This window comes from Erpetoichthys calabaricus, chromosome 3 (assembly GCF_900747795.2).
Source record: "Erpetoichthys calabaricus chromosome 3, fErpCal1.3, whole genome shotgun sequence".
Lineage (NCBI taxonomy): Eukaryota > Metazoa > Chordata > Cladistia > Polypteriformes > Polypteridae > Erpetoichthys > Erpetoichthys calabaricus.
In genome coordinates this window covers 85,282,985-85,308,412 of record NC_041396.2, presented here as the reverse complement: position 1 = coordinate 85,308,412, position 25,428 = coordinate 85,282,985, and the positions used below count along the sequence as shown (strand labels likewise).

Genomic DNA, 25,428 nt, shown 5'->3' with positions numbered 1-25,428 from the left:
AAAGAAGCATCACAATGCCCCCTGCAGACAAAATAAAGATGAATAAAAAAAAACACTTGAATAAATCCACGTGCCCCAACACACACACACCCCAAATAAAAACAAAACAAAAAAAAACATTCTTACGCTGTACAAGGACTTAGCTCTCCGGGGTTTGGAAGCCGGAGGCAGGGTTTTTTGCTGCAAGAAATGTAATAACAATCATTCCCTTTCAGTGGTGACTTCTTAGCTAAGGACATATTGTACTTGTATTTTTCTCCCACAAACCTAACAGGCAAGAATTCATCAAATTGCCCGTTCCAAATGACCCCCCAGCACCCCCACCCAACCCAAACAAAGCAAATCATTTAGAAGATCACAAAACACTAATGCAACCCAGGGTAATTACATAAACCAGGCATGTCAGGATGTAGTCTAGCATCAGGCCTAACAGATACATGTCAAGAAGTGACAGGTGCTGATGAAAGTAAAGTCAAACTTTTCAATCAAAAGAAAATACAGATATATGTAAAAAATATCTCCTCCCCATACAGGCACTGTACTTGGTCCCACAGTAAACATTAAGTAAAATGAGGCACTCCAACCTTAAGAACAGTTTGGAAAGACAGACAAATTACTGCAATTCTACCTCTGTGCTATCTTTCATTGATCCATCTCTCTACACCGGTGCAAATCAATAGCAATGACCACATTTATCCCTTTCTTTCCTTTTTGCTACTCTTCATTTCCAGCATCACTAAAACAAAAGCACTGATATCCAATTCACTTTGGATAAAAAGAATGGCAGAACATTAGCAGGACAAGACAATAACACTAAAAATGATTTAAAAATATAGGTATATAATTATATAGAACAAAGTATCACAGCTCTCCTTTTCAAACACATACTACTTTGTAACAGTTACATTTTCATGTTATGCTTTACTCATTACTATACAGATACTCTAATTTAAAAAAGACCCACTGAGAAAGCTTTTATATCCCACCACTGTCCAAATATTCAGAGAGGCTCTTCATTGTTTTTCAGTGTTTCACGAGCAGATAACACACAGCAAATTTAATTTTAAATGGAGAAATTTTAAATCTTTGCCCATCAATCTACACCCAATAACCCATAATGACAAAGTAAAAACATGTTTTCAGAAAGGTTTGTAAATGTATTAGAAATAAAAACTGAAATCACTTATTTAAGTATTCAGACCCTTTGCTGTGGCACTCAGAATTGTGGTCAAGTGCATCCCATTTGCTTTAATGACCCTTGTAATGTGTCTGGAACTTGTGAGGAGTCCCTCTGTGGCAAACTAAAATAACTGGTCATCGTTTCAAAAGACACTTTAATAAATGTATATTTATTTATTTATATAGCTTCTGCTTCCTATGGGCTCACCACCTATGAGAGGGGCCACATGTCTTGGACACTCGGGTGAAGAGAGGGGCGGAGCTGTCAACTGATCACCACCTGGTGGCGAGTTGGCTTCGATGGTGGGGGAGGATGCCGGTCAGGCCTGATAGGCCCAAACGTGTTGTGAGGGTCTGCTGGGAACGTCTGCCAGAGCCCCCTGTCAGAAGTAGCTTCAACTCCCACCTCTGGCAGAACTTCGACCACATCCCGAGGGAGGTGGGGGACATTGAGTCCGAATGGGCCATATCCCGTGCCTCTATTGTTGAGGCAGCTGACCGGAGCTGTGGCCGTAAGGTGGTCGGTGCCTGTCATGGTGGCAATCCCCGAATCCGTTGGTGGACACCGGCGGTGAGGGATGCCGTCAAGCTGAAGAAGGAGTCCTACAGGACCCTTTTGTCCTGTGGGACTCTGGAGGCAGCTGATAGGTACCGGCAGGCCAAGCGGAATGCGGCTTCGGTGGTTGCTGAGGCAAAAACTCGGGCGTGGGAGGAGTTTGGGGAGGCCAGGGAGAACGACTTTCGGACGGCTTCGAGGAGATTCTGGTCCAGCGTCTCAGGAGGGCGAAGCAGTGCAGTGTCAACACTGTATATGGTGGTGATGGTGCGCTGCTGACCTCGACTCGGGACGTTGTGGGTCGGTGGGGGGAATACTTCGAAGACCTCCTCAATCCCAATAACATGCCTTCCAATGAGGAAGCAGAGTCTGGGGACTCAGACGTGGGCTCCCCCATCTCTGGGACTGAGGTCAACGAGGTGGTCAAAAAACTCCTTGGTGGCAGGGCCCCAGGGGTGGATGAGATACGCCCGGAGTTCCTCAAGGCTCTGGATGTTGTAGGACTGTCTTGGTTGACACGCTTCTGCAACATTGCGGACCGGGGTGGTGGTCCCCCTCTTTAAGAAAGGGGACCGGAGGGTGTGTTCCAACTACAGAGGGATTACACTCCTCAGCCTCCCTGGAAAAGTCTATTCGGGGGTCCTGGAGAGGAGGGTCCGTCGGATAGTTGAGCCTCGGATTCAGGAGGAACAGTGTGGTTTTCGTCCTGGTCGCGGAACAGTGGACCAGCTCTACAGCCTTAGCAGGGTCCTGGAGGGTACATGGGAGTTTGCCCAACCAGTCTACATGTGTTTTGTGGACTTAGAAAAGGCATTCGACCGTGCCCCTCGGGGAATCCTGTGGGGGGTACTCCGAGAGTATGGGGTACCAGACCCCCTCATAAGGGCTGTTCGGTCCCTGTATGATCGGTGCCAGAGCTTGGTCCGCATTGCCGGCAGTAAGTCGAACCCGTTTCCAGTGAGAGTTGGACTCCGCCAGGGCTGCCCTTTGTCACCGATTCTGTTCATAACTTTTATGGACAGAATTTCTAGGCACAGCCTGGGCGTTGAGGGGGTCCGGTTTGGTGGACTCAGGATTGGGTCACTGCTTTTTGCAGATGATGTTGTCCTGTTTGCTTTATCAGGCCGTAATCTTCAGCTCTCTCTAGATCGGTTCACAGCCGAGTGTGAAGCGGCTGGGATGGGAATCAGCACCTCCAAATCCGAGACCATGGTCCTCAGCCGGAAAAGGGTGGAGTGCCCTCTCAGGGTTGGTAGCGAGATCCTGCCCCAAGTGGAGGAGTTAAAGTATCTTGGGGTCTTGTTCATGAGTGAGGGAAGAATGGAGCGTGAGAGCGACAGGCGGATCGGTGCGGCATCCGCAGTAATGCGGGCTCTGCATCGGTCTGTCGTGATGGAAAAGGAGCTGAGCCGCAAGGTGAAGCTCTCAATTTACCAGTCGATCTATGTTCCTACCCTCACCTATGGTCATGAGCTATGGGTAGTGACCAAAAGAACGAGATCGCGAATACAAGCGGCTGAAATTAGTTTCCTCCGCAGGGTGTCTGGGCTTTCCCTTAAAGATAGGGTGAGAAGCTCAGTCATCCGGGAGGGGCTCAGAGTAGAGCCGCTGCTCCTCCGCATCGAGAGGAGTCAGATGAGGTGGCTCGGGCATCTGATTAGGATGCCTCCTGGACGCCTCCCTGGTGAGGTGTTCCAGGTACGTCTAACCAGGAGGAGGCCCCGGGGAAGACCCAGGACACGCTGGAGGGAATATGTCTCTCGGCTGGCCTGGGAACGCCTTGGGATTCTCCCGGAAGAGCTAGAAGAAGTGGCTGGGGAGAGGGAAGTCTGAGCATCTCTGCTCAAGCTGCTGCCCCCACGACCCGACCTCGGATAAGCGGAAGAGGATGGATGGATGGATGGATATAGCTTCTGTAAAAAGCCAAATTTACTCCTATGGACAAACAAAGTTCTAAAAGTTCTAAACTATATATAGTCAGTACTATGAAAAAGTATTCATTCTTTTGAACAAATACTACATTGAAATTGTATTCTCTGTGGTATTTTTATTTAAAGCACCGAAATTCAAAATTACTTTTTTTTTTAATATAGAACTAGGAAAAAATTAAAAGGATAAGAGGACATACAGTATGCCGTTTGCTTAAGTATTCATCTACACGGTCTAATATTTAATAGAGCTGCCTTTTGCAGCAATAACAGCATTCAGAGCACCAGTTTCATTAGTGTTTTAAATGTTATATCTTTATTTTTAAAACGATTTTTACTATTTGGCAGAAAACCAAACATCCCAAAGAACATTTAGCTGTTTGAATTATGAAAATGGCTATCTAACTTGATCTTTAGATATTCTGGTATAACAAATGCACACTTACACTTATTCAAAAGTCTTACTTGCTTTAGAGAAAGTCTTTTCAAAATAAAACTAACTACAAAGGCACATGTGCTCACTCACAGGCAATGGATCATTCTGAGAAGTTGACAACACTAAGAGGCTTATGGCAGAAATTTAATTTGTGTCACATCACTTTTGATCCCTTGAAGAAATATATGCATTGATTATTTGACCAAGAAAATCATCATTCTGGTTAAGTTCAGTTTAAATGTTATAGTTTAATGTACGCAGTGAAAGGCTGTTGTAAAAATTGTTATTATTCTTTATATTGAAAACATAAAAATAATTTAAAAAACAATAATAAATATAATGTTTGGCCTTTTTTAATTGTTGATCACAGATTTTTAAGATGGCACACATACAATCACTTTCAAAAACCTGGAAAAAATGATTCAATACCTCAAAATGAAACTACCAATATTGATCGCAATGGAGGTTTTAATCACTTTGATCATCTTAAACAATTTGATTATACAATACTTATTAATTTGTTTTGATTATTCTCAGATAGGGTAACATGGTGATTAGCACCGATGTCTCATGGCTCCCAAGTCTAGTGACTGAAGAGCCGGCCTATTCAAATTGCGGCCTAGAAACAACCTCTGAGTGGCCCAGCCTGTGGTCCTGCTAGAAATGGGGAGGAAAAACTGAGACAGACGCAAATTTAAAAAGCCTTCAGAAATCCCTACATAAATTCCCATAGTATTACAAACCATGAATGTAACACTCTGTGTGGCCTAGCAACACTCAACCAAGAATGATTTGCATTGTGTGTCTAAAAGTGGTGGTAGTAGTCTATGATGCAGTGAGTTTTTTTTTGTGACGGTATGAGGCAGTATGTTGTACGCGCACCTCAGCAACAACATTCTGGTCCTGGCATCGACTACATATTAAATGATTCTATGATCAATTGTGTGCTGAATCTTAGTTGTATTCCAGTTTCATTCAGTGAGTGCTAACGTGTGTTTTTGCAAATGAATCTAATGGTTACTTCAATGAGAGCCTTGTTACCGACAAGCACCGTCTCTGCACTTCTCTTCATATGATTGGCTGACCTTCCACTCTCACACTTCAACCCTGCAAATTTATGGCTGTTATGAGGATGACGATCAGTCATTGACACGCAAAGCAAAGAACAAATTAGAAAGACTGCATTTGACGAAAACATGCAAAGAGTTTATACTAAGCACTGACTGCTTTGCGGGAATGCATAACACATCACTTGTAGAACGCATAGCTCGTTATTAACCTGCGGAAATTCTGTATTTGTAATTTTAAACTATCAAGCACAACATTACACAGTACAGTACATCTTCACAGGTGGCATAATGGAAGTGGAAGGTAAAGAATTATTATTATTATTATTATTGTTATACTTGATGATTTGTCAATTTCAAGTTTTAAACATTATGGTTTTTCACCAAATAAACAAAACATGTAGTGCTAGGATTCTCTGCCTCTAAATACCTTCACAGTACCTTAGACTTGATCCAAAAGCAACACGTGTACCACCACCTTTACAAAACAGGCACTGCTAATCACACACCTATGTTCCCTCAGCGTGCAATAGACATCGTATTCATGTGTGTTAGTTACTGTTATCACTTGTTATGGGTTTCTGCACGGATAGCTTTGATATTTCTTTTTTATTCTGTTTAAATGCACTTAGTGATGTACCTAGGTCACACAAACAAATGTTATTGTTAATACTATGCACTACTTTGTTTTAATATATTCTGAGATATGTCAAGGTTAGATATGACCAAAATGTTTATTTTTTTTATTTAAAAAGTGGAAGAAAAGTATTGCTACAATGGGAGATTCTATTCAGTTTTAGCTTTTTTATTGTTTGTTTATACACTTTTTGATGTGCCTGTGTCAGATGTGACCAAATTTAAAAGAGAAACAATAAACAAACATTACTTGTTTTGTAATTTGTTCATTTGTGTTGGCTTAAATATTTGCCAAAATATTTATTTAAAAATATATCTAAAATATAAAAATATATTTTAAATATTATTTGCTGCTTACTGGCTGCTGAAAATGTCCAGCTCAGCTCCACTTCTTGGTTTGAAAACCAGGCCCAACAGAGTTTGTAACTGAATAGCCCTTCTGCTGACTTTTCACCTCTGCCCAGTACTTTGTGAGGTTTTCTCCAACATCCCAAAGATGCGTTTGGCTGAGTGAAAGTCAACTACAACCTGTTCTGATATGGATGAGTATCGGTGTGTGCATGAGCTTGGATCGGTATTCAATTAAGGGCTGGTTGCGGAGTCCCTGGGACCTGAAATTTAGTGAAAAACTTTTGAGAATAGATGAACCGATGGGTATTTCCATACTGAAACAAATAAAAAAAAAAAAAGAGGACTATATTCTGATTCCAGATATAATGTACCATATATATATCTCACAAGATTTATGCTGGTTAAAACATAGATGCATGTTCCATAGTCTGTAATATCACAACATGATCACATTTGTGGATAAAACCAACATCACCAGTGCTGAACACCACCAAGGTGAGTTTTGATACATGGCCTGGGAATTCACTGGCTAAATGGGCAGTTCTGTTATAACCAAGACTGGTTAGCAATGGGCAGTTCAAGCTCAAATTTCTCTTTTTCGGGTTTGTCTTGCACATTGAGAGAAATACTGAAATTACCAGATCATTTCTTTTAGCAGTTTATTGTGTAGATCCTTTACAAAATCAAACAATGGCGTCTCTGAATTTTGTTAGATTCATCTCAAAAATAAAGTAGGAAGAGTTTAACACAGCTATTCTGGGGTGAAGTTATGCAGAGCTGCATATGTGACTGCTTCAATTGACTTCCACAGAAAAAGGAAAATGAGAGTGTTGTTTAGTTACATAAAAGAAAAGTGCATAGACATACTCCTGTAAGAAATGTATTGCATAAGCATCAATAATGCATATACAAATAGGTATCAGTATGCTGTAAACATTTCTCTCCTCCTTTAAGACTGCCTTTACTCATTTAACACTTTAGGCCAAGTTTTAGTTACGTGTTACTGTAGTGTGTAATCCACATACCATTTAATATGAAGGTATTTCATGCCATTAAAAGCTTATTACTGGTAGTCCTTTTGTCTTTGTGGTCTTGTGGTTAAGCGGTATAAAGGAAAGGGAAATTGTACATAATTGTCAAGTGGACATCCATGTACAGAGAGAACTGGACAGTTGGTATGCCTTGAATCTGGATTTCAATCCATATACAGTAAGTTTGTGTATATACAGTATAGCTGAAACAGTGTCTTTACATGACATCACAGAATTGCAAGGCACACTAACTTACAAAGCCACTACGGGGAGATTTGGAGTTTCCAGTTAAAGAGTAACTTTACATGGCAGCTTCCTGAGCCTCAGACTTTTAGGTATTTGTGTTTTACTTTTAATGTGCTCATTCATTAACCAATATCTGATTCATAGACGGGGAATTCCTCTGGCACAGTGGAACACATCTACACTTTTTCTGAAACCATTACAGAGACACCACCTCAGCTGTACTATAAATTAGACAATAGCTTAACAAAGTGTGAACATTAGCTGGCGGCTAGAATTGTAGGACAGGTGCACTGTGCTACGGCACAACCCCAAGGGTCTCCGAATCACACCTAACTTATCTTCAGAAACACTTTAAACATGCATTAACTCACAAATATTTATGACTCTCATCAAGTGGTGTAATCTCTGCCCTACCAAATACTGTGGCAATTTCATTATATGATCAATTGTTTGAAATCAATGTAACTGTTCGCATCTAAATACTGTCAACCAGTGTAACACATTCATTTGCCAAAGACTTGCTATTTAATCCCTGTGAAAATGAATTTAGGTTTACATGTCTAACTCTCTAAACATCCTGTCCTTGATAACTTTGGAGGGCTAAGTTACAGGCTAAAATTTAATTTTACAGTCAGAGCCTATCACCCACCATCGAGCACAAAAAAGCAACCATAAAATGTAAGAAACAAATAAATTTCAAGTGAAAGTGGAACTCTGCCAGCAGTTACAATGGGCCTGATCATCAGACTTTCTAAGCTATTAGGCTAGGGAAGGGAATTCATATAAAAATATAATTTTTGTGAGGAACAATGATGGAACTGTGTGTCACTGATATGTGGGAACAGATTCTGTAGAAAATAACAGGAAACAGTAAGACATAAAATTTTAATCTCAGTTCTGAAGTTGCTCCCAGAGCATTTTTCACAGACGGTTCACTTTGGAACGGCATTTTTCCTCTTAAACACAAGACTGTTGAGGTCTATTAGTATAGCCAATGACGTGAATAAAAAACAAAAGCCAACAGGCATCCTTTGTGCTTTCTCAGACACACAGGCTACAGCAAATGAGGAGCCCTAGAACGATGAACACTACCCACTGCAACAAGATGATAGATATTCTTGACTAACAAGTATTTTCTCTTCTTTTATACACACCAACATCTTCAAACATACATTTTGCTAGTTGTGGAAATGACAGTTCTAGGTTGCAAGATGCCATTAAAGTTTGTCAAAGTGACACCTACTATCACCAGAATGCCACTAAGAAAATGAGCTTACGACCTCCTATTCCATGTTTATAACGTGCACTGCTATTGACAGTAGTCAACATGGTCTGAAAAGCTGCTGCAGAGAATATTCATTAGTCATGGCTGTGGGTTCAAGGATGTAGAATGTGCTAACAGCTTCATTAAGTAAACATGAGCATTCACAGAACAATACAGAAGGCTGCAGACAACTTATCAAATGCATTATCTTTTGCAGGTGACATGGAGAACCAGGGTAAGGAATGCAGTGAACCATTTGGAATACAGATACAGGTAGGAAAACCCAAAAACAATCTTGGGGTACCTAGCCTTTGAAATGGGTGAAGTGTCTAAGGAGCTTTAGAAAGTGGAAAAGAATGGAGATAAACAATAATGGTCATCTGACAGGACAAGGAGGCCGGCTAACCTCCCCAGAAGACTGAGATCCTGCACCTCTACGGACAACAGCAGCTACTGTAGGTAAGAACTGCATTCTAATATATTTTAAGATAATAAAGGCACTTCTTTATAATATATCAAATATTTTAAGGTCCCACTTCTTGAAGATGGTGTTCAAGAAGACAGGCATAATATTAATGATATTGTAATAGACATGGGGTAGCTGCTCTGAATGACTGGCACTATTTGCAAACACGTTTATATTACAATGCTTGAAAAGGTGCTCATCATAAAAGATGCACAAGCATTTTCTTTCAGCTGAACTTTATTTCATTTTAGCAAAAGTCACAATCAGGGTGTACTATTAATATTTATCAAACACATTTACCAAGTATTGCTTATAAAAGCAAGGTATAATATATAAAATGTGACTTGGTAAAAAGTGCAAAGTTAAAAAAATAACAAAGAACAAAACTTACAACTGAGCGAGGCATAGTGTTTTAGAAAGTCCCAAAGACAAATGAAAAAATAAAACTCAAACACTATCAAAGTTGCTTGGTGGTTGACTAGGTCACTACAGCTGCAAATAACCAGGAAGAGAAGGCTACAAAATCTAGATATTTTGAAAAAAAAGGCCCATCTTCATGCAATGCACAAACACCAGTAGACTGACATGAATGGAGCCATATACAATGAGGAAAAAAATGTTCACCAGAAACTACAAAACAAAGGAGACTGAAAATTCATTTCCAGAATGCCAAGTGTACATTTAAATAGCAAATGCTTGCTTTACACGTTTTTACCAAGCTATAAGATACATTCCAGCAATATGATTTTCTTTTAACTGGAAACTTGAAGACAGGACTCTTGACCAATGAATGAGGGAGAGAGGAGGATCTTCAATTCAAAAAGTACTGTATTGTGGGGATAACATCTCCCTGTTGACATTAAATACCGAGTTTTCTGGAAGTAACTGTTAATAATATTTAACAAAAAATGCATACATATTGCATGATTTGACTATATGAACGGAACCTTAAAAGATTTTAATTCCAGTCTGAAGACGCATTGCGATAAAAGCGGCTTTTCAGGGATGAATAAACAATAACACATGCTCAGTCTTTTGTGTGTTATACCACAAAGTAATCAGCAAACGAGCAAACATTAATCCTGCTCCATCCTCACTTCTAGTGACCACTGTGGTCCAATCTTCTGCCCATAGATCAACTGCAGCTCCATTTCCAGGGGAATCTGTAGGATTTGCAGGGATTAGGGTCTTACCTGCCTCTGGAATTGTTGTACGGTGGCAAACACGGATAACAATCTGAAGAGCTAGGTTTCGCCTATGCCTCGTACATGTACATTAAATCTGCCCTCCCTGGGGTTTAGCGTGGGTCATTCGTGTATCTTAAGTTAAACATTTAACACTGATCAGGGGCTATGTTGTATATGATGGGTATGAAGGTCAGGTGCTTGTCACAATCACTTGGATATATTTGGGGTTGGGTGCCAGATGGCACTGCCATTGCTAAACCCATGTACTCTATTAACTAACTTGACTAAAGCAGCAGGAGAAGGTGCTGCCGTGTGAGCTGTCTGCGTGTACGCTCTTGCCCAGTGTCTGAATCACTTCCATGGGGCATCTGAACAGCGATCAGACAAGTAAAAGATGAAAAAAAACACAAAACGTACACGGTTAAGCAACAGCGTTCAAGGTAAAAACTGAAACAATATTTGAAGTCATACAGGAATGATCTTCATTTTAATCTGCAAATTCTCCAATGCTTTTCAATGATAGATTTTAAAATTTTAAAACCATGCATAGTGTGATCTGTTTCAGATATTTTAAATGAAAACTGAACTGTTTTGACAATTTTCTTTCAAGAGTAAGCATGCTACATTTCAACAAAATTAGTCCATGGGGGACAGAATTATTTCATACAGACAGACAGACATGGGCATGGCTCTCAATAGGTGCCTTGCTTATTATACAGTATATGAACACACCTAACAAAACTGGCAAGATGCAGCTGGACAAAATGTAAAACTACCTTCATTCGTAACACTTAACAGATTATCCCAGGGGTTTGTTTTGAAATATTTATTAAATCATTTTCAGCACACTAGACAATGACTTTAACAATGTGCAATGATGTTTTAAATGAGATGTTTATGATGAGGCATATTGTTTTCGCAGCCAGCTTACTTTCTTTAAGAGCTCAAGCATTAGATTCTTATGACATCAATAAAAGTGTCAAACCAGACTTATAAAACAAACTGGGGCTGACAAAAGGCACGATGCAAATGAAGTGTAAAAGATGGAGATAACGCCTGTAAGTATGTGAGGAACCTGAAATACTAACAGCTTTTTGATGTGAAATCCCCACTTAGCACCTTTTTTTGGTTAATTGTAAATATATTAATTCTTGAAAGTAGTGACAGGGATACTGGTCCCAGTTGGAGAAACTGTAAAAGTGCCAACATCTCTCTAATAGGCAGCAAATATAAGTAAGTAAATAACCCAGAAAAGTGCTTCCTTGTTTATAGAGTACTGTTCATTAAGTTGGGCTGCTGAGACCTAAAAATATTTCACGTGCTTTTGTAAATGCAATGTTTCTTTCCTGTTTATGTGTCACGCGTCCTCATCTTGATGTCCTCATATACTTTGAATCACATTCATAACTCTGGGGCTGAATTAGTGGGGTCTGAGCCTGCGTGTCTCCAGCCCGGCATCCGTCTGCACTAAGCGCCACAGTCTGCTTCCAGCAATTGTCTGATTGTACCACTTCTGATGCACAGCAGCTTTACGACGCACTCTTTCTCAGCTCTTGTCCTGTCCTTTGCAGCCTCTTTAAAATAATTAGAACTAATAAAACAAATTGGCAGTTTCTGTAAAGGGCTTGAGGACTTGAGGTGTAATACGCTGATGCCTATAATAAGGACTTTGATTATTATTTACTCTTGCACCTTAACGTGTTGCACTTTCACTTGTGAAATTATGTATGATTTTAGACAGGAGTTTACGTAGCTTGTGAAAGCAGTGTGGCCTAGCAGCAAAGGTAATGGCCTGTAAAGAACAAGTCTCCACCATTGTTCCAGTTAAATAAGAAATCAACTGTCTTAAGCACTTGTGATTTTTAAGATATTTTGAATAAAAGTCTGTGAAATAAATAAATAATCATCTGATTAGCACTAATGGAAGCACTCTGACCAATACATTATGGCTAACTACTTGAATAGTTCCTCTGTATCTGACTTCATGCATTTATGCTTTGTAAACTGCTTTGGACAAAATCACCTGCTAAATAAATAAATACATTTCAATTTTTCAGCATTATCATTTCCATTTAAAAACCTCAAGCGACTGAAGTCAAGCCATTACTTACATCTCCTATTTCCAGAACAATATCAAAAGAGTATACTCTGTGCATTCTCACGGATGTTTAGAACCGATTCTTTAGTGTAAGCATTCTAGACTGTCATTAATATCTAACAATAATATATGGAAAAGAAAGGAAGCAAAAAATTCAAAGCGATATTCATCTAAGGACTAAGATAACTTTGCCATTACTTAAATTGTATGTGTTATGCTTTGCTTCTGTAAGTCACCTTGATTAAAGGCATCTACTAAACAAAAATAATAGGTGCACATTAAAATCTAGACATGTAATTAACATTCCTTTCCCAATCAGCTTCAATATAAAGCATCTGCACCTGGATTTGCTAATAAGCGTCCCTATATTTACACCCATTCCCCACATCACAAAGTGCATAGGAATGCTATTATTTGAATGTTAAAGCAGCACCTCTCAACACTTCTCCAAATAGTAAATTAAGATGCCAATTTTTAAAGAGGGGCTTTCAAGGACTACAAGTACACCAAACCCTCAGACACCTTCACATACCACTCTTCAACACAAATCCATGAAGAAAGAAGACAAAGACCGCCTTTCAAAAACAATTTAGAATGGAAAAAATGAGAGTACTTTAACAGGAGAAAGACAACTCTTACTCGCATCTTTTTCTCTTCCAGTTCCCTGTGTTAGAGTAATAGTCTCACTATGACTACTCCAAAACAGTACAAATCTGAGATGAAATTGAGAGTTTGACTAATCACAATCATATTCTTAAATTGATTTAAAAAAAAAAAAACAATGAAATTCCAGGATAACTACAACATTTTATCCACATGTCTTCACGTAAAAGAGAAATACCTGAGCACAGGGCTCTTAAGACAACCCTTTATATTAACAAGATCTCCAAGCCTTCAAAATCCAATTATTACCAACCCAGAATACCAACCCTTCACCTGCCAGAGAAACCGCTTGGAATCCTCACCTCGTCCCATTCCGATGCAAATGATGGTGTCTTCTCCAGTCTCTTTTTGCCACTGCTGCAATTGGAAATGGACTCGCTGCGGCTAGCCAGTCCTGCCACTTCTTCCTCACTGGGGGGTGACACCAAAAGGTCTGAGTCCGACTTGGAAAGACTTCGAGCCAGCTTGAGATCTCCGGGAGGCCGACCAGTAACAGCTGGCGGCTCCTGTCTGTTAATGCTAGTGTGCAGGATGGTTTTGTAGACTACAGTGGATTTGGGCTCTGTCTTTGAGCTTTGCATTGTTGCACCAGGGGGCGCTGAACTCCCTTTGCTTTCCTCAACAGTGCTGAAAGTAGTCCTAGGCTCCAAACCTTTGCTGAGGCCCACAGTGGACCTAGACACCTGCAAGACTTCCTCCTTGTTCTCAAAAACCGGTGAAGAGCCGTGCAGAAGTCCTGAAAACTGCTCCAGAAAGACACCCGCGTCACCGCTCTCTGCTTTGGGCTCTTTACCCTGAGAAGGCTCTGCGAGAGAATAAGAGAGTTATTAAAAATGAATTTCACTGCCCACATAGCCAGAACAGATGTGTTATTGTTAAGACAGACGTCTGTTTCACATGTCCAACGTCCCAACGCTCCAAACATTCCAACCCCTCCCAGCACTTTCAAAACACAGCTAGAGCATTTCCTTTATATGGTCACTACAGAAACAAGAGGATTCCCTGTAGACAATAACACAAGACTCCGACACCCACTCTCCATGTGGCATCTAGACACTTGTCGGTTCAATTTTTTTCTTAAGCAATGTCTAATCATTAAACATGCATTTGGACTGACTCTGCGTTCTTTTCCCTGTGATCCCCATCTCACATTTCAGTCAGTGATGCCTAAAGGCCCAGAACTAAGGCATACTCCAGCTGCACCACATTCCAGCTAACGAAGACCACCACCCAATTGCCCCACCACAAGTATACAAAGAATTTGAAAATGTGAAAGGTCAGTGCACTGCTGCCAAGGCAAGGACAGCACAGCTGCCTACTCAAAGATGGCTACAAAAAGGAAATGACAAAAATGTCCCATGGATTACATGCAGTTTGGTTTTGATTCCAAAAGGCTGCAAGTTCCTATCCCACCACTGCCACCATGTTTCACACAGGGCAAAATGTTCTAATTTTTGAAACTGACCGAAGAATTTAAAAAGAGACTAAATTACTCAATTTATTTACAGGAACAAGACATCCAGTAGAGATACAGAGTAACAAACTCTTTAAAGTGTAGTGGAAACTCACCTAATTTCCCAATAATACACAACATTAAGAAATATAGTTTACTTTTCTGTGAACCTAGAAGAAAGCCCAAGCAACTCACTAATGCAGAAATCAATATGAAGACTACAATTTGTTCACAGCCTACCCTAGCATATTCCAGTCCTAGTCTAACCTAGGACTGGAATAAATCTTTAGCAAGTACTCTGTTCACTTTAATCCAACGGCTTTAAGATTTACACTAATCAAAGTCAACTATCGAGTCATGGTATCACTTGCAGGCAATAACAGTTTTTACAAATTTCATACACCTAGTATACAGGCAAAGCTCAACTCTCATGAGAATTTAGACACGTGTTTGTGTATGCATGTGTATGTATATGGGTATGTATGTGATGTCCTGCATTTGAATATTGCAGGAGCTGGGATCAGAGTAGTGAGCAAATAGGAGACTGCAGTACATTTGGGTATGCCTGTCTTTCCCAAGAACAATCTTGGGTAAACAGTGTGTTAAGGGAAGACCTGCGTCTGAAGAGAAGTGAAAAGGGAGTCATTAGAGAAGGAAGCAATGAAGATAGAACACTGAGATACAGTGGGTATACCCAAGGGAAGTGAAGCAAATGAACTGCAGTAAAGGAAGACAACAAATATTTTTGCATTATTTTAGACCTGTGCATTACTACCAGAATGCTTGAACAAACCTCTAGCCAGTTAAACACTGAGAACAAATTTAAGTTTTGAGGATTATTTCATTCTTTCATTAGTGAATCCAGCAAAAACTTGCATGTATACAATACCTTATAGATATGTACAATAACCTATTTATATTTTTATATGTTTACCAGACATGGCTGTAAAATAAAATTCACCTCAACTATGATTAGTCAGTATGCATTCCTTCCTGTGTTTTCTACTAATGCACAGAAAAGCAACTAAAAGGGAGTATACATTCAATTCATTTATCCACTTATATTCATCATTGTCAGATACATTAAAAATATTCCTGCTACATAGTTTAAGAGTTGTACATGTTTACGAAACCAGGTAAAAAATTGCAAAAAATAAACAGAGCACTTGGTGTCATGATTAGGTTTTACATGAATTCATCTGGCATGTTTGTATGCTTTGAAAGCTATTTTTTAGTTCCTTCTATCTTCATTGTTTTGAGAGCTGCCATATGTGACCCGCAACGGGATAAAAGGTTGGCTGGGGTTCCTTTTGCTATCCGATCTGCGGATACAAACCTCCTAATAATAAAAAAAAAAAAAATCTTTTGTTATAGTGATTCCTTACTTCATGTCTGGTTTGACATTTTTGTCTGTTTTTCTCAACTTTGATTCTCATCTCTCAGTAGGATTTGGTAGCTAGGTTTATTTTTATTTGTTTTTGGTTTCATTTTTACACACTTCTCCTGTAAATAAATCACCTGTCTGTTTCTTTGTTGGACACTTCAGTTTTTTGGCAATCAATAAAACACAGAATTTCAGTAATCTTGGTGCAACACTAGCAAAAAATCATTTTTGACTTTGGTATCTATACCAGCTTTTGGACCTGAGTAATGGTGCCAAAAGAGTTCAGAAGCAAATAATGGATAACTCCAGACCACCCCACCCCCCCCAACCCACCTCCTATCTTACTCAAGCCTTCCTTGTGTGCCACACAATTGCTCATCTTCCTGGTGTGTAGCATCATTGCCCCACACTATGCACCGCTTCCTGGTTGAGAGACAAGCAGTCTCTCATGAAGCAATGAGGTCAGTGAGTTTTGGGGGGGTCACACTTTAGACAAGTCTCCAACCACCTTCAAATAAATACAAGAGTAATACCACTGTACTGATGACAGTCGGGCTATACATTGTCCTCTTTCTGCAAACAGGTGGCACAACAAAACTGTGCTGACAAATGCATGGAGGAACAGTCTGTGCGTCAATAAATGCACACAGATAGGAAACCTCCCTTGGTGAATAATTTCTTCATTACTTATACAGTATAACTAATGAACATAATTTAAATTGTGATATATATAAACCTGAAGTGAATTGTTAATTTCCTATTGAAATGCCAGATTTATGTAGTACAAAGATGTATATTACTTTATTAAATCTAAATTAAATGAAATAAAGAAAATGTGTAAAAGCGAAATGTAACAGAATAAGACACACGTAACAAAACTGAAAATTACAAAACAAAATTAAAGATAAACAAATTGTGCAACTTGTACCACATTATGTGTAAACATTTAAAAAGTGTAAATGCAGCACCTATTCATATATCGGTATTGACTATGACAAAAAATATTTAACCTGAACACATCTTGATTTTGACGCCTCTAGCTCTGCAGGAAAGGCATCCATAAGCTCTTCAAAGGCATAAAACATAAAGCTAATAACACTTTATTGTGTAGGCAAAACTTTTTACTGGTTTTGGAAGCGTCCACTACAATAAGTTCTTGCACTTTTCTCCCCGGAGAGCTGGATGAAAACAGTACTCCACTAGCTGCAAACATCTGCCGCCACAGTTATGTCCTAAGTGTTTTTGCCAGTGTGCGTTTACCCAGCCTTACTGCTGTTATGTTGTAAATCATGGAAGAATTCACCAGAATAAATTAGCACTAATTGTAAGGGAAAATATCCTGTAGTTCTAAACCAAAACTCATGTCATCCCTGTATTGCAGAAACAGGCAGGAAGCAGTTTCACTATTAATGACGGGATAACAGGGCTCCAGACTGCGATTACAATGGTCGCAAACGTCACAAATCTATATATATAAAATCCCTATGTGCGTCCAGGTGTCTGTGTGTGGGTGTCTTCTGGTGAAGTGCGCATGCGCGGGGCACGGTGCGATGCGTGATATTACTGTCAGAGAAAGTTAGAGGCGTTTTACGGAAATACAAACCAGTATTACTGCGAGAGGAAACTAAAGGTACACAATACAGTGACGCATATTACAGCCACATACAAGCCAGTATTACTGTCAGAGGAGATTAAAGGCATATTACCGACGCGCACGCCTGTATTACCGCCAGAGAAAATTAAAGGTATATTACGGACGTACAAGCCAGCGGACGTACAAGACGGTATCCTTCAATAAGGGCGCGCACAAAAAGGCGAGCCTCAAAAGGGCGACCTCAATTGGGCGCAGCGAATAAAGGCGCGCGTAAATAAAGATCTGCACCTTTGTTGCTCTTCACATATTCCAGAGCTACGAACGCCTTTATTCCCCGCGCTCAATTGAGGTCGCCCTTTTGAAGCTCGCCTTTTTGTGCGCGCCCTTATTGAATAGAGCCGTACAAGACAGTATTACTGTCACAGAAAATTAAAGACACACAATACACGGCGGCAGCCCACGAAGAACGGTCAGCTCAGCAAGTAAACATCAACAAAAGAAAGGCTGAAAGAAAGAAAAATACGACCAACAAAAAGAATGAGGTCAAAGTCCCTTGCCATTTAATATAGACTGTTCCTACTAATGTTTATGCACTACTGTTCTAGCACCCGTTATTGTAACGGGCTAAATGACTAGTAACTATATAATGCTGAGAAGAACTTTATTAAAGAACTGAAAATAAAATGTAATTTAACCTGTGTGACCGCAAGCAAAGAATTACCTTTCACAAAATATATGTAGCAAACCTTGTTAATGAAATAGAACGGAAGGGTTGAATAGAAGAAATATGATAATGACAAATCATGTGCTGAATTTATTGGGAGCTTTGTGCAAACACTAAGTGGGACTGAAAAGGAAAACTCCATCTCAGTTATAACCAGCTGTTGTAGCTGTGAACAGTCCTGTGAGATTAGCAGATCTTAAATATGGATTTTGTCAGCGAATAAACACAAGAAAACCTACATTTATTAATGCTGACCAGCATAAGAGGAAGAGGAGGATACATAATGGCCAAGCGACACTGATATTATGTTGGTCAATTATACCTGTACTGGCTCAGAATCTGACGAGTTTACACTCAGTGACTGTATAGTTTTGATGATCTAACAAAAAACGCACATTATTTTAAAGTTTGAGCAAAAGTCCAATCAGCAGTCAGAGTCTGTTCCAATAGGCAAGTGCAAGAACCAGGCAATAAAAGAACTGAACAAACATACAGGCACAGAAGACACAGTAAGTCTTTCACATGGGTAATATGGCTAATATTGTTTCTGTGATTTGGCAACTAAAAAAGTCATTTGGCTCCTAAATGTTTAACTTTAGGAGAAAGTTGTTTCCAAGTACATGTTTTAGTCCGGGGCCTTGATTAAGAATTTAACTTTTACTCTTTACCTGCAGTGCCTTTGGAGGTCTGTTGTACAAATGACGTTTGTGACACGGACTGAAGTGGAGCACAGGCGTGTCCAGGAGGTGGCGCAGGACATGGCAAAACAGGCTTCAGTTGCTGTATAAAGACAGACAACATTGAAAGATTAGATTCAAATCAAGAAGTGGAAAAAACTTCTAACATGGATCACAGCACCTCTAGCCTTACATGCATGCAAGAGGGAGAAGGAGAAGCTTCAGCATCTCATTTGCACATTGACTGAACACAGGTTGAGAATAAGCAGCAGAAAACAATCAATTCATTGTATCCAAGAAAATCAGATAATTAAAAAAGAATAAGCCACCATGCCACATATCATGGCACAGGTAAGGCTGAGTTGTGTACTTCTGATCCCTTTTATCTTCTGCCATACCTGAGGTAGAACAGAGGCAGAAGGCAGATGCACGCTGTCCCCATCTACAAAAGAAAAAAGTAAAAGTAGTGAATATATAGCTGAGAAAGAAGTAAAGCTCATCTTAAATAATTAATAATTGCAACTGTTACACTGTATATCATTGCTTCTTAGCTCATTTCCTTTAGGAATGCTGTGGTACATACACTGGTTTTATGTACACCTACTGGTTTATCAACATTTGTCACTCAGGCAGTACTGGTTGTTTCATATCGCCTGGACTACACATTTTCTGCGAAAATCATTCATAAAAAATGAAAGCACATTGCAGATATACAGAAAATATAACATTTCACAAGTTTGACATGTCTGTTGTATAAGCAGTGCCTCCCTGAACCCCTGAATTGGACAAGAGGGTTAGATCATGGATCAATGTTTAGATGGATTATTTTGCAGCCATGGTTAAAATTCCAAGGATAGATAAAACTAGTGTAGGGGGCAATCGGTTCAGTTATTTATTGTCATGTGTACAAAGTACAATGGAACTTGCTTGCTTGGCAGGCACCATGCTACCACTCTATATGAATCTTGCTCTGTATGCTATGCAAAATATTACAATGGAGAAAATAACAGCTAAAAATCAGCCCATGTCAGAATCACCCCACCACTCAGGTAATGCAGTTTATGATTTCAGTTACATAAGCGCATATATAAAATTACTAAGAATGGCATTACAATGTTTTTACACGTAATTCTGAGTAAAAGGTACACAGCCAGCACCAGTATTCATGTGGAGAAAAGAAAAGTTGGCACAGAGTGGAACAAACCAGCAGCAGGTGAAGACTACAATGCTGGAAGGCAGCACACTCATGGCAGACCCAACAATGTATGAAAGTGAGACCATAAATAGTTGTTTTTATTTAGCTTTAAGCAGACATGCAATTGAAATTGCGCCAAAGATGTAGCCGAAAGCAACGTGGTACTTAAGTGTATAGGAGATGCTATTTAGTAAAACCAAATAGTCATCTGATTTGAGTGCACATCGGTCAATAAACCATTTAATCACACCACATGCAAAAATGTGATTTGAATATATACAGCATTAGAAAAACTTGTTATTTGAGTATACTGTACATGTATTTAAATTTATAAAAATGCTTCACTTTAGATCACTATATCATTTTGTAAATTAATACATACCATGATTGTGAAGAGACAGCTTTGACTTGGGAAAAATACAGAACTTATCCTTTAAGTTCTTCAACTAAAATCAAATATTAGGTAAATGGCACCTGATCAAATATTTCACTTTGAACCAAGTTATGCAACACTAACTGGCGCTCCGTAAACAAGTACTTGACATCTAATATTTAATAACTGGCTGCATCGCCAGTAGCAGCAATGAATGTAACTAAATATTTTCTATAAGCTTTCAATCATATCTCTTCGAATACAAAATAAGGAAAAAAGAACTGTTCAGTTATCTTTAGATTTGACTTCTAGCTACAGATTTACACAATTCCTTAATGACTAAAATGCAAACATACAACTAATTCAGTATTTATTATTTCAAATAGTTAAATTCACTCAGCAAAAGATGAATTTGATGGGCAGTAGACCACAGAAACTGACACTTGCTTTTCTTGGCCACTGTTAAGCTGCGCTTGAAGCTGTTGTGCTGTGAGGTGCCTATTACGCAAGCTGCTGACCCTCAGAAACTTGTCTTCTGATTGGGCTGGGACGGGACTTTGGGTCTGCCAGATCTCTTCCAGTTTCCAATTGTCTTTGGGTTGTGTAGGGCACCGTATTCATGCTGCTTTAAAACAGACAGACGGTTTTTTAAGTAATCAACACAAGTTGGGACACCTGTGCAAATTACTTCAACTTGTAAGGCTTAATGTTAATTTTAATGGCTGCAGAACATCTGTAGGTTGTAACCAATTAGTTGTTCCGTGAAGGAGGTCCATTTGTAATATTCTGAAATTTCCTTTTCCAGTTTTTGATAACCTAAACTTTACATTTAAACCTCTGGCAGTTTACTGCTTAGATTTTCACCATTTTAAGTCATTCATTGCATTTCAACTAATTAAATTTGAAGAAAAACTGGAACAACTGAGGTGTTCTAAAACTTTTGACTGGTAATGTATATCTACCTTAACTTGCGCACGTACTTTTATCCAGTAAAACCCATCTTTTAAGTGCCTCTGCATGTGCATTCTTTTTTTAAATGTCCTAGTTGTGTCTTGAGTTTATATTCTTCTTGGTGATGTTTTATTCTTGTACTGATTCTAAGCCATTCCTACAAAGATGCAGTGCCTGCTGCAAACAATTTTAATGTCCACTCTGTCCATCACATGTGTTTAAACCAGCAAAACTGTCTAAAGTACAAAAGCATATGGATATTCACTTAAGAAATACAATTTCTTTCAAAGGTATACTGATTGGGTATGTGTGCTTTTTGTATAATTTGAAACTTGTCAGTACCTGGTTGACTCATTATCTGTTGTTTTGCAAATGTAATTTAGACTGCAAGAGAGATGTACATTTTCACTGTCCCATGTGCAGCTTAAAACAAATCAGGAGGCAGGACATGATCCAGAAGTGCAAGTTGTGTAAAGGAATTTCAGATGTGAGTGCAAAATCACATTCTGGGTCTTTTACACTTTTGTTTTCTGTATGTTGAGAACAGGCCATGTTAATCTGACCATATTTTATGCAAGATGTTAGCATGGTGTGTTGCCCACCTCCACAACAGAAGTGCTACAGGGCACTAAACATTTAATTTCATGTGTTGTTTCTTTTTAAAATCTATAAAAGCCTTGCTGGAAAGATATACATTTTTAAATTTGTAGTGTTTTTTTTTTTTTTTAACCTTCTTTCTCCACCACTCTTTATCTGAATCAGCGCAACCACTTTGACTCAAGTAACCAGCCAAGCATGATGGAGCACGATTCTCACTCACAGAAGCAACAAAAATTAGTGAAGGCAGACGCAGGTGGGCAGCTTAATTTTGTTTTCCTTTGTTTTGCTCTAATTCTTTAATTTCTCTCTTTGTTTACTCCTATCTTGTGTATGGGCTCTTTTATATTAAATGTACAATTAGAAATGACACTGTATCTTTGTCACTATTCCGAGTATGAACACACACTAAAGGTGCAAGGCCCTACTCATTACAGGTAAATGAATCCGTTTCTTTATCCTGGTAAATTGTTGTGCACATAAAACCAACATATACTACTATACAGCTCATAAAATGTTACTGTAATATGAAAATGTCTTATTTTTTTTTAAAAAAAGCCCAGAAGAAATAGAGTTCATATATTTAATCAATGTAGAATCAGATCTTCATGGTTATAAGTTTTATTCCTTAAAGCTCAGGAAAAAAAAACAAACAGTAATGCCATTTCATTTGGATAATACATTTCTTTAGAGAAACTACCCAGTCAATCCACAGACTAAAGCAGTGCTAAATTACTATCGATCTATGCTAGGACTGCTAACAGCCACTGGCAAAGCCCCACGGTATCGGGAGCCACAGTCAATTTATTCTCTACTTAAGTTAATAATTCGAAAACACAACATAAAAGTAGATTTATGAGTCCTCAGAACTGACATATGCTCTCAAATAGCCCTTTGTAAATATACTTTATAGGATGACCAGGCTGCACGGTTTATAAAAAAGCATACTGTGCATGAGAATAACAAAGACTAGGACACTAGAAAGCTGCCATGCTAGCCACCTAACAAAAACAACAAGGTATTTCAGGATGTTTAGAAATGGAGGTGACATGAGGAATAAGAAGATTAAGTGCACATATCAGCTAGAAAAAAAGTAGTTGGTGCCTCCTAGTGGCTACATGTAGTAACACACCTTTCTTCTGCTTGAAGTCCTGAGCAGATGGTTTCTTCGTCTCGGCGCATATCAGTAGCTCGTAAGGATTTTCTTCTTCACACTCACTGCTCTTGCTGTTCATATACAAAGCCTAGGAAGCAAAGATATGTCACCAACATTTTAAAGAAAGGCTCTGGCACATGATAAGTTTAAAAGGAGAGTGAAAACAAAAAAAGTAAAAACAAGTGGTAATGGGAAAGCACATCCCTGCTCATACTTTGCAAATTGGGGGTCAGCTCATGCAGAAACATACTATATGTTAAAGGCAAAAATAAGATTGTGTGCACACACAGCATTAAAAAAAAAAAAACTTGTGGGAAAGCAAGTAAAACAGAGATGAAAAAATGTAGCAAAATGTGTCATGGAAGCACTGGCAGCAGGCAGGTAATAAGTCTCCCAAGACAGCACAGTTTTAGGACACTAAATGAGAGCCAATATGCATTCCTCCATTTTTGAAGCCCACTTTTTGTAATAAAGAGTGGTATGGAACATATCTGTGACTGAATCGTGACCAACCCTGGAATAAATGAGAAAAAAAAAAATAAGAGAGATTCGCTCCTACATTCACTTTTACCAACATACCAAATAACCTAACTGCAGAACATTGGGATCCATTAGGAAGCCAGTCCACCTCAGTGAAGCCAGCACAGATATAGGGGGATGATCTTTGGGCCTTGACTCAAACTCATGTAATTAGAGGTGCGAGCTATGATTACAAACCAATGTGCCATCAAGCCAGCCAGCTAAGCAAAAAATAAATAAATAAATGCTACAGCACACTGAATATTCTACCTTACAAGTTAACACTATATGATGGAGTGACACCAAAGCAAAGTATTACACAACATCACTTAAAGTGTATTCCTGTTGCACCACATGTAGATGCACACAGTGATGGTAAATTGGGAACTAACCCACTAGCTATACAATTAAACTGGGCCATCCAGTTCTGAACTTATTTTGGGGTTGCAAAGATTTTGAGACTCTCCCTGCAGAATCCGGCTCAAGAAACTTTGAAATGACAGAAGAAAGTAAGAGTACCTGGAGGAAACCTATGTAAACACAAGGTAAGTATGCAAATTCAGCACATACAGGGGTAGGCAAAGGTAGGAGAGAGTTTATTCTTGCATTATTATTGATTGTATTATTTACTTGTATTATTTGTCGTCGTCTTATTTATTATTATTAAAGTGTGTTTGAGTGTAGCAATCATAACCTGCATGTCTTTTTCCATATTAACAACTGTGAACCTACTTTTTATGACCCCTGTATATTGTGTAATCAGAGAAATACATCAAGGTTGTATTACATAGCATTGCAAACCACTTTAACAGTGGCACACTCCCATTTTTAGAAAATGATGTCAACAAATTGCAGCTTGACCTAGCATCATTGAACTGCTGGTTTCTTTTCCCTCACTGTTGATTTTCTTCTCCACTTTTGAACCTTGTGTCCACTCTCCAGAGCTTTCATCATTGGCCCCTTTTAACATTATACCTGTATTGCAAATGCTACCACAACAAAATGGTCAACGACCCACTCACCCTTGCTGATATTCAATAATAATTACTTAGTTTCTGTCCAAATTTCCCATTGAACAATCTAACAGCACCTTCTTATGGTGAACTACATGGTTTCCTTTCCCTAGTAAACTAAATACTTTAAACCTTCAAACATTTCTCCAAAGACATTCTCATGAATCTAGAGAGTGACACTGAGCTACTTCTATATAGGCATGCAATTTGAAGTGGCAAAACCTAAAGATATCTATTAATCTTTTTTGGTAAACTAGGCTCAAAGCCAAAAAATAATTTGTTCAAACTCCAGTGACATTGACTGATTAATTTCATTACCAGACACCTGCTTTACTATATAATAGTATTTTTTTTTGTTTTTGGCAAATGTGAATAGTCATTAAAAACTTTGGTGAAGCTAAACAATAATTAATTTGTTGTAACATACACTTACTAGGAATAGCTAAAAAGGTACAGGCTTAACCTTTGTCAGTCATTCAGTCAGTCAGATGGAGGGAGGGAGAACACTTCCCTGCACCATGTGTTAGCCATTATGGATGCAATGACTTCTCATTGCACCACGTAGACAGAAAATAAGTAGCTACAGGGTGAGATACTGCTTTCCTTAAATGTATGAGCTGCTTCTTGTAATTTTTGCCTACACTAAAGATGTTATCCTTTGTGATTTGTGTTTAGCTACTCGGT

The 25,428-nt window shown here is 38.9% G+C and overlaps 2 protein-coding genes across 8 annotated transcripts in view; one reads left to right on the top strand and one right to left on the bottom strand.

Moving 5' to 3' along the window:
- Window positions 1–25,428, top strand: part of taf11 (TAF11 RNA polymerase II, TATA box binding protein (TBP)-associated factor) — a 472,816-nt gene that overhangs the window by 281,892 nt on the left and 165,496 nt on the right. The window lies entirely within an intron of this gene.
- LOC114648154 (ankyrin repeat and SAM domain-containing protein 1A-like) overlaps window positions 1–25,428 on the bottom strand; it is a 236,662-nt gene that overhangs the window by 86,340 nt on the left and 124,894 nt on the right. For 6 of the 7 annotated variants that reach the window (XM_051924634.1, XM_028797015.2, XM_051924633.1 and 3 more), the window contains 5 exons: window positions 23,189–23,300; window positions 19,339–19,382; window positions 18,932–19,043; window positions 13,411–13,913; window positions 127–180 (listed from right to left, as the gene is read on the bottom strand). In XM_051924634.1, coding sequence (XP_051780594.1) covers window positions 127–180; window positions 13,411–13,913; window positions 18,932–19,043; window positions 19,339–19,382; window positions 23,189–23,300 — 825 coding nt within the window. The remainder of the gene's footprint in view (window positions 1–126; window positions 181–13,410; window positions 13,914–18,931; window positions 19,044–19,338; window positions 19,383–23,188; window positions 23,301–25,428) is intronic. The other variant, XM_028797016.2, reaches the window with a different exon arrangement.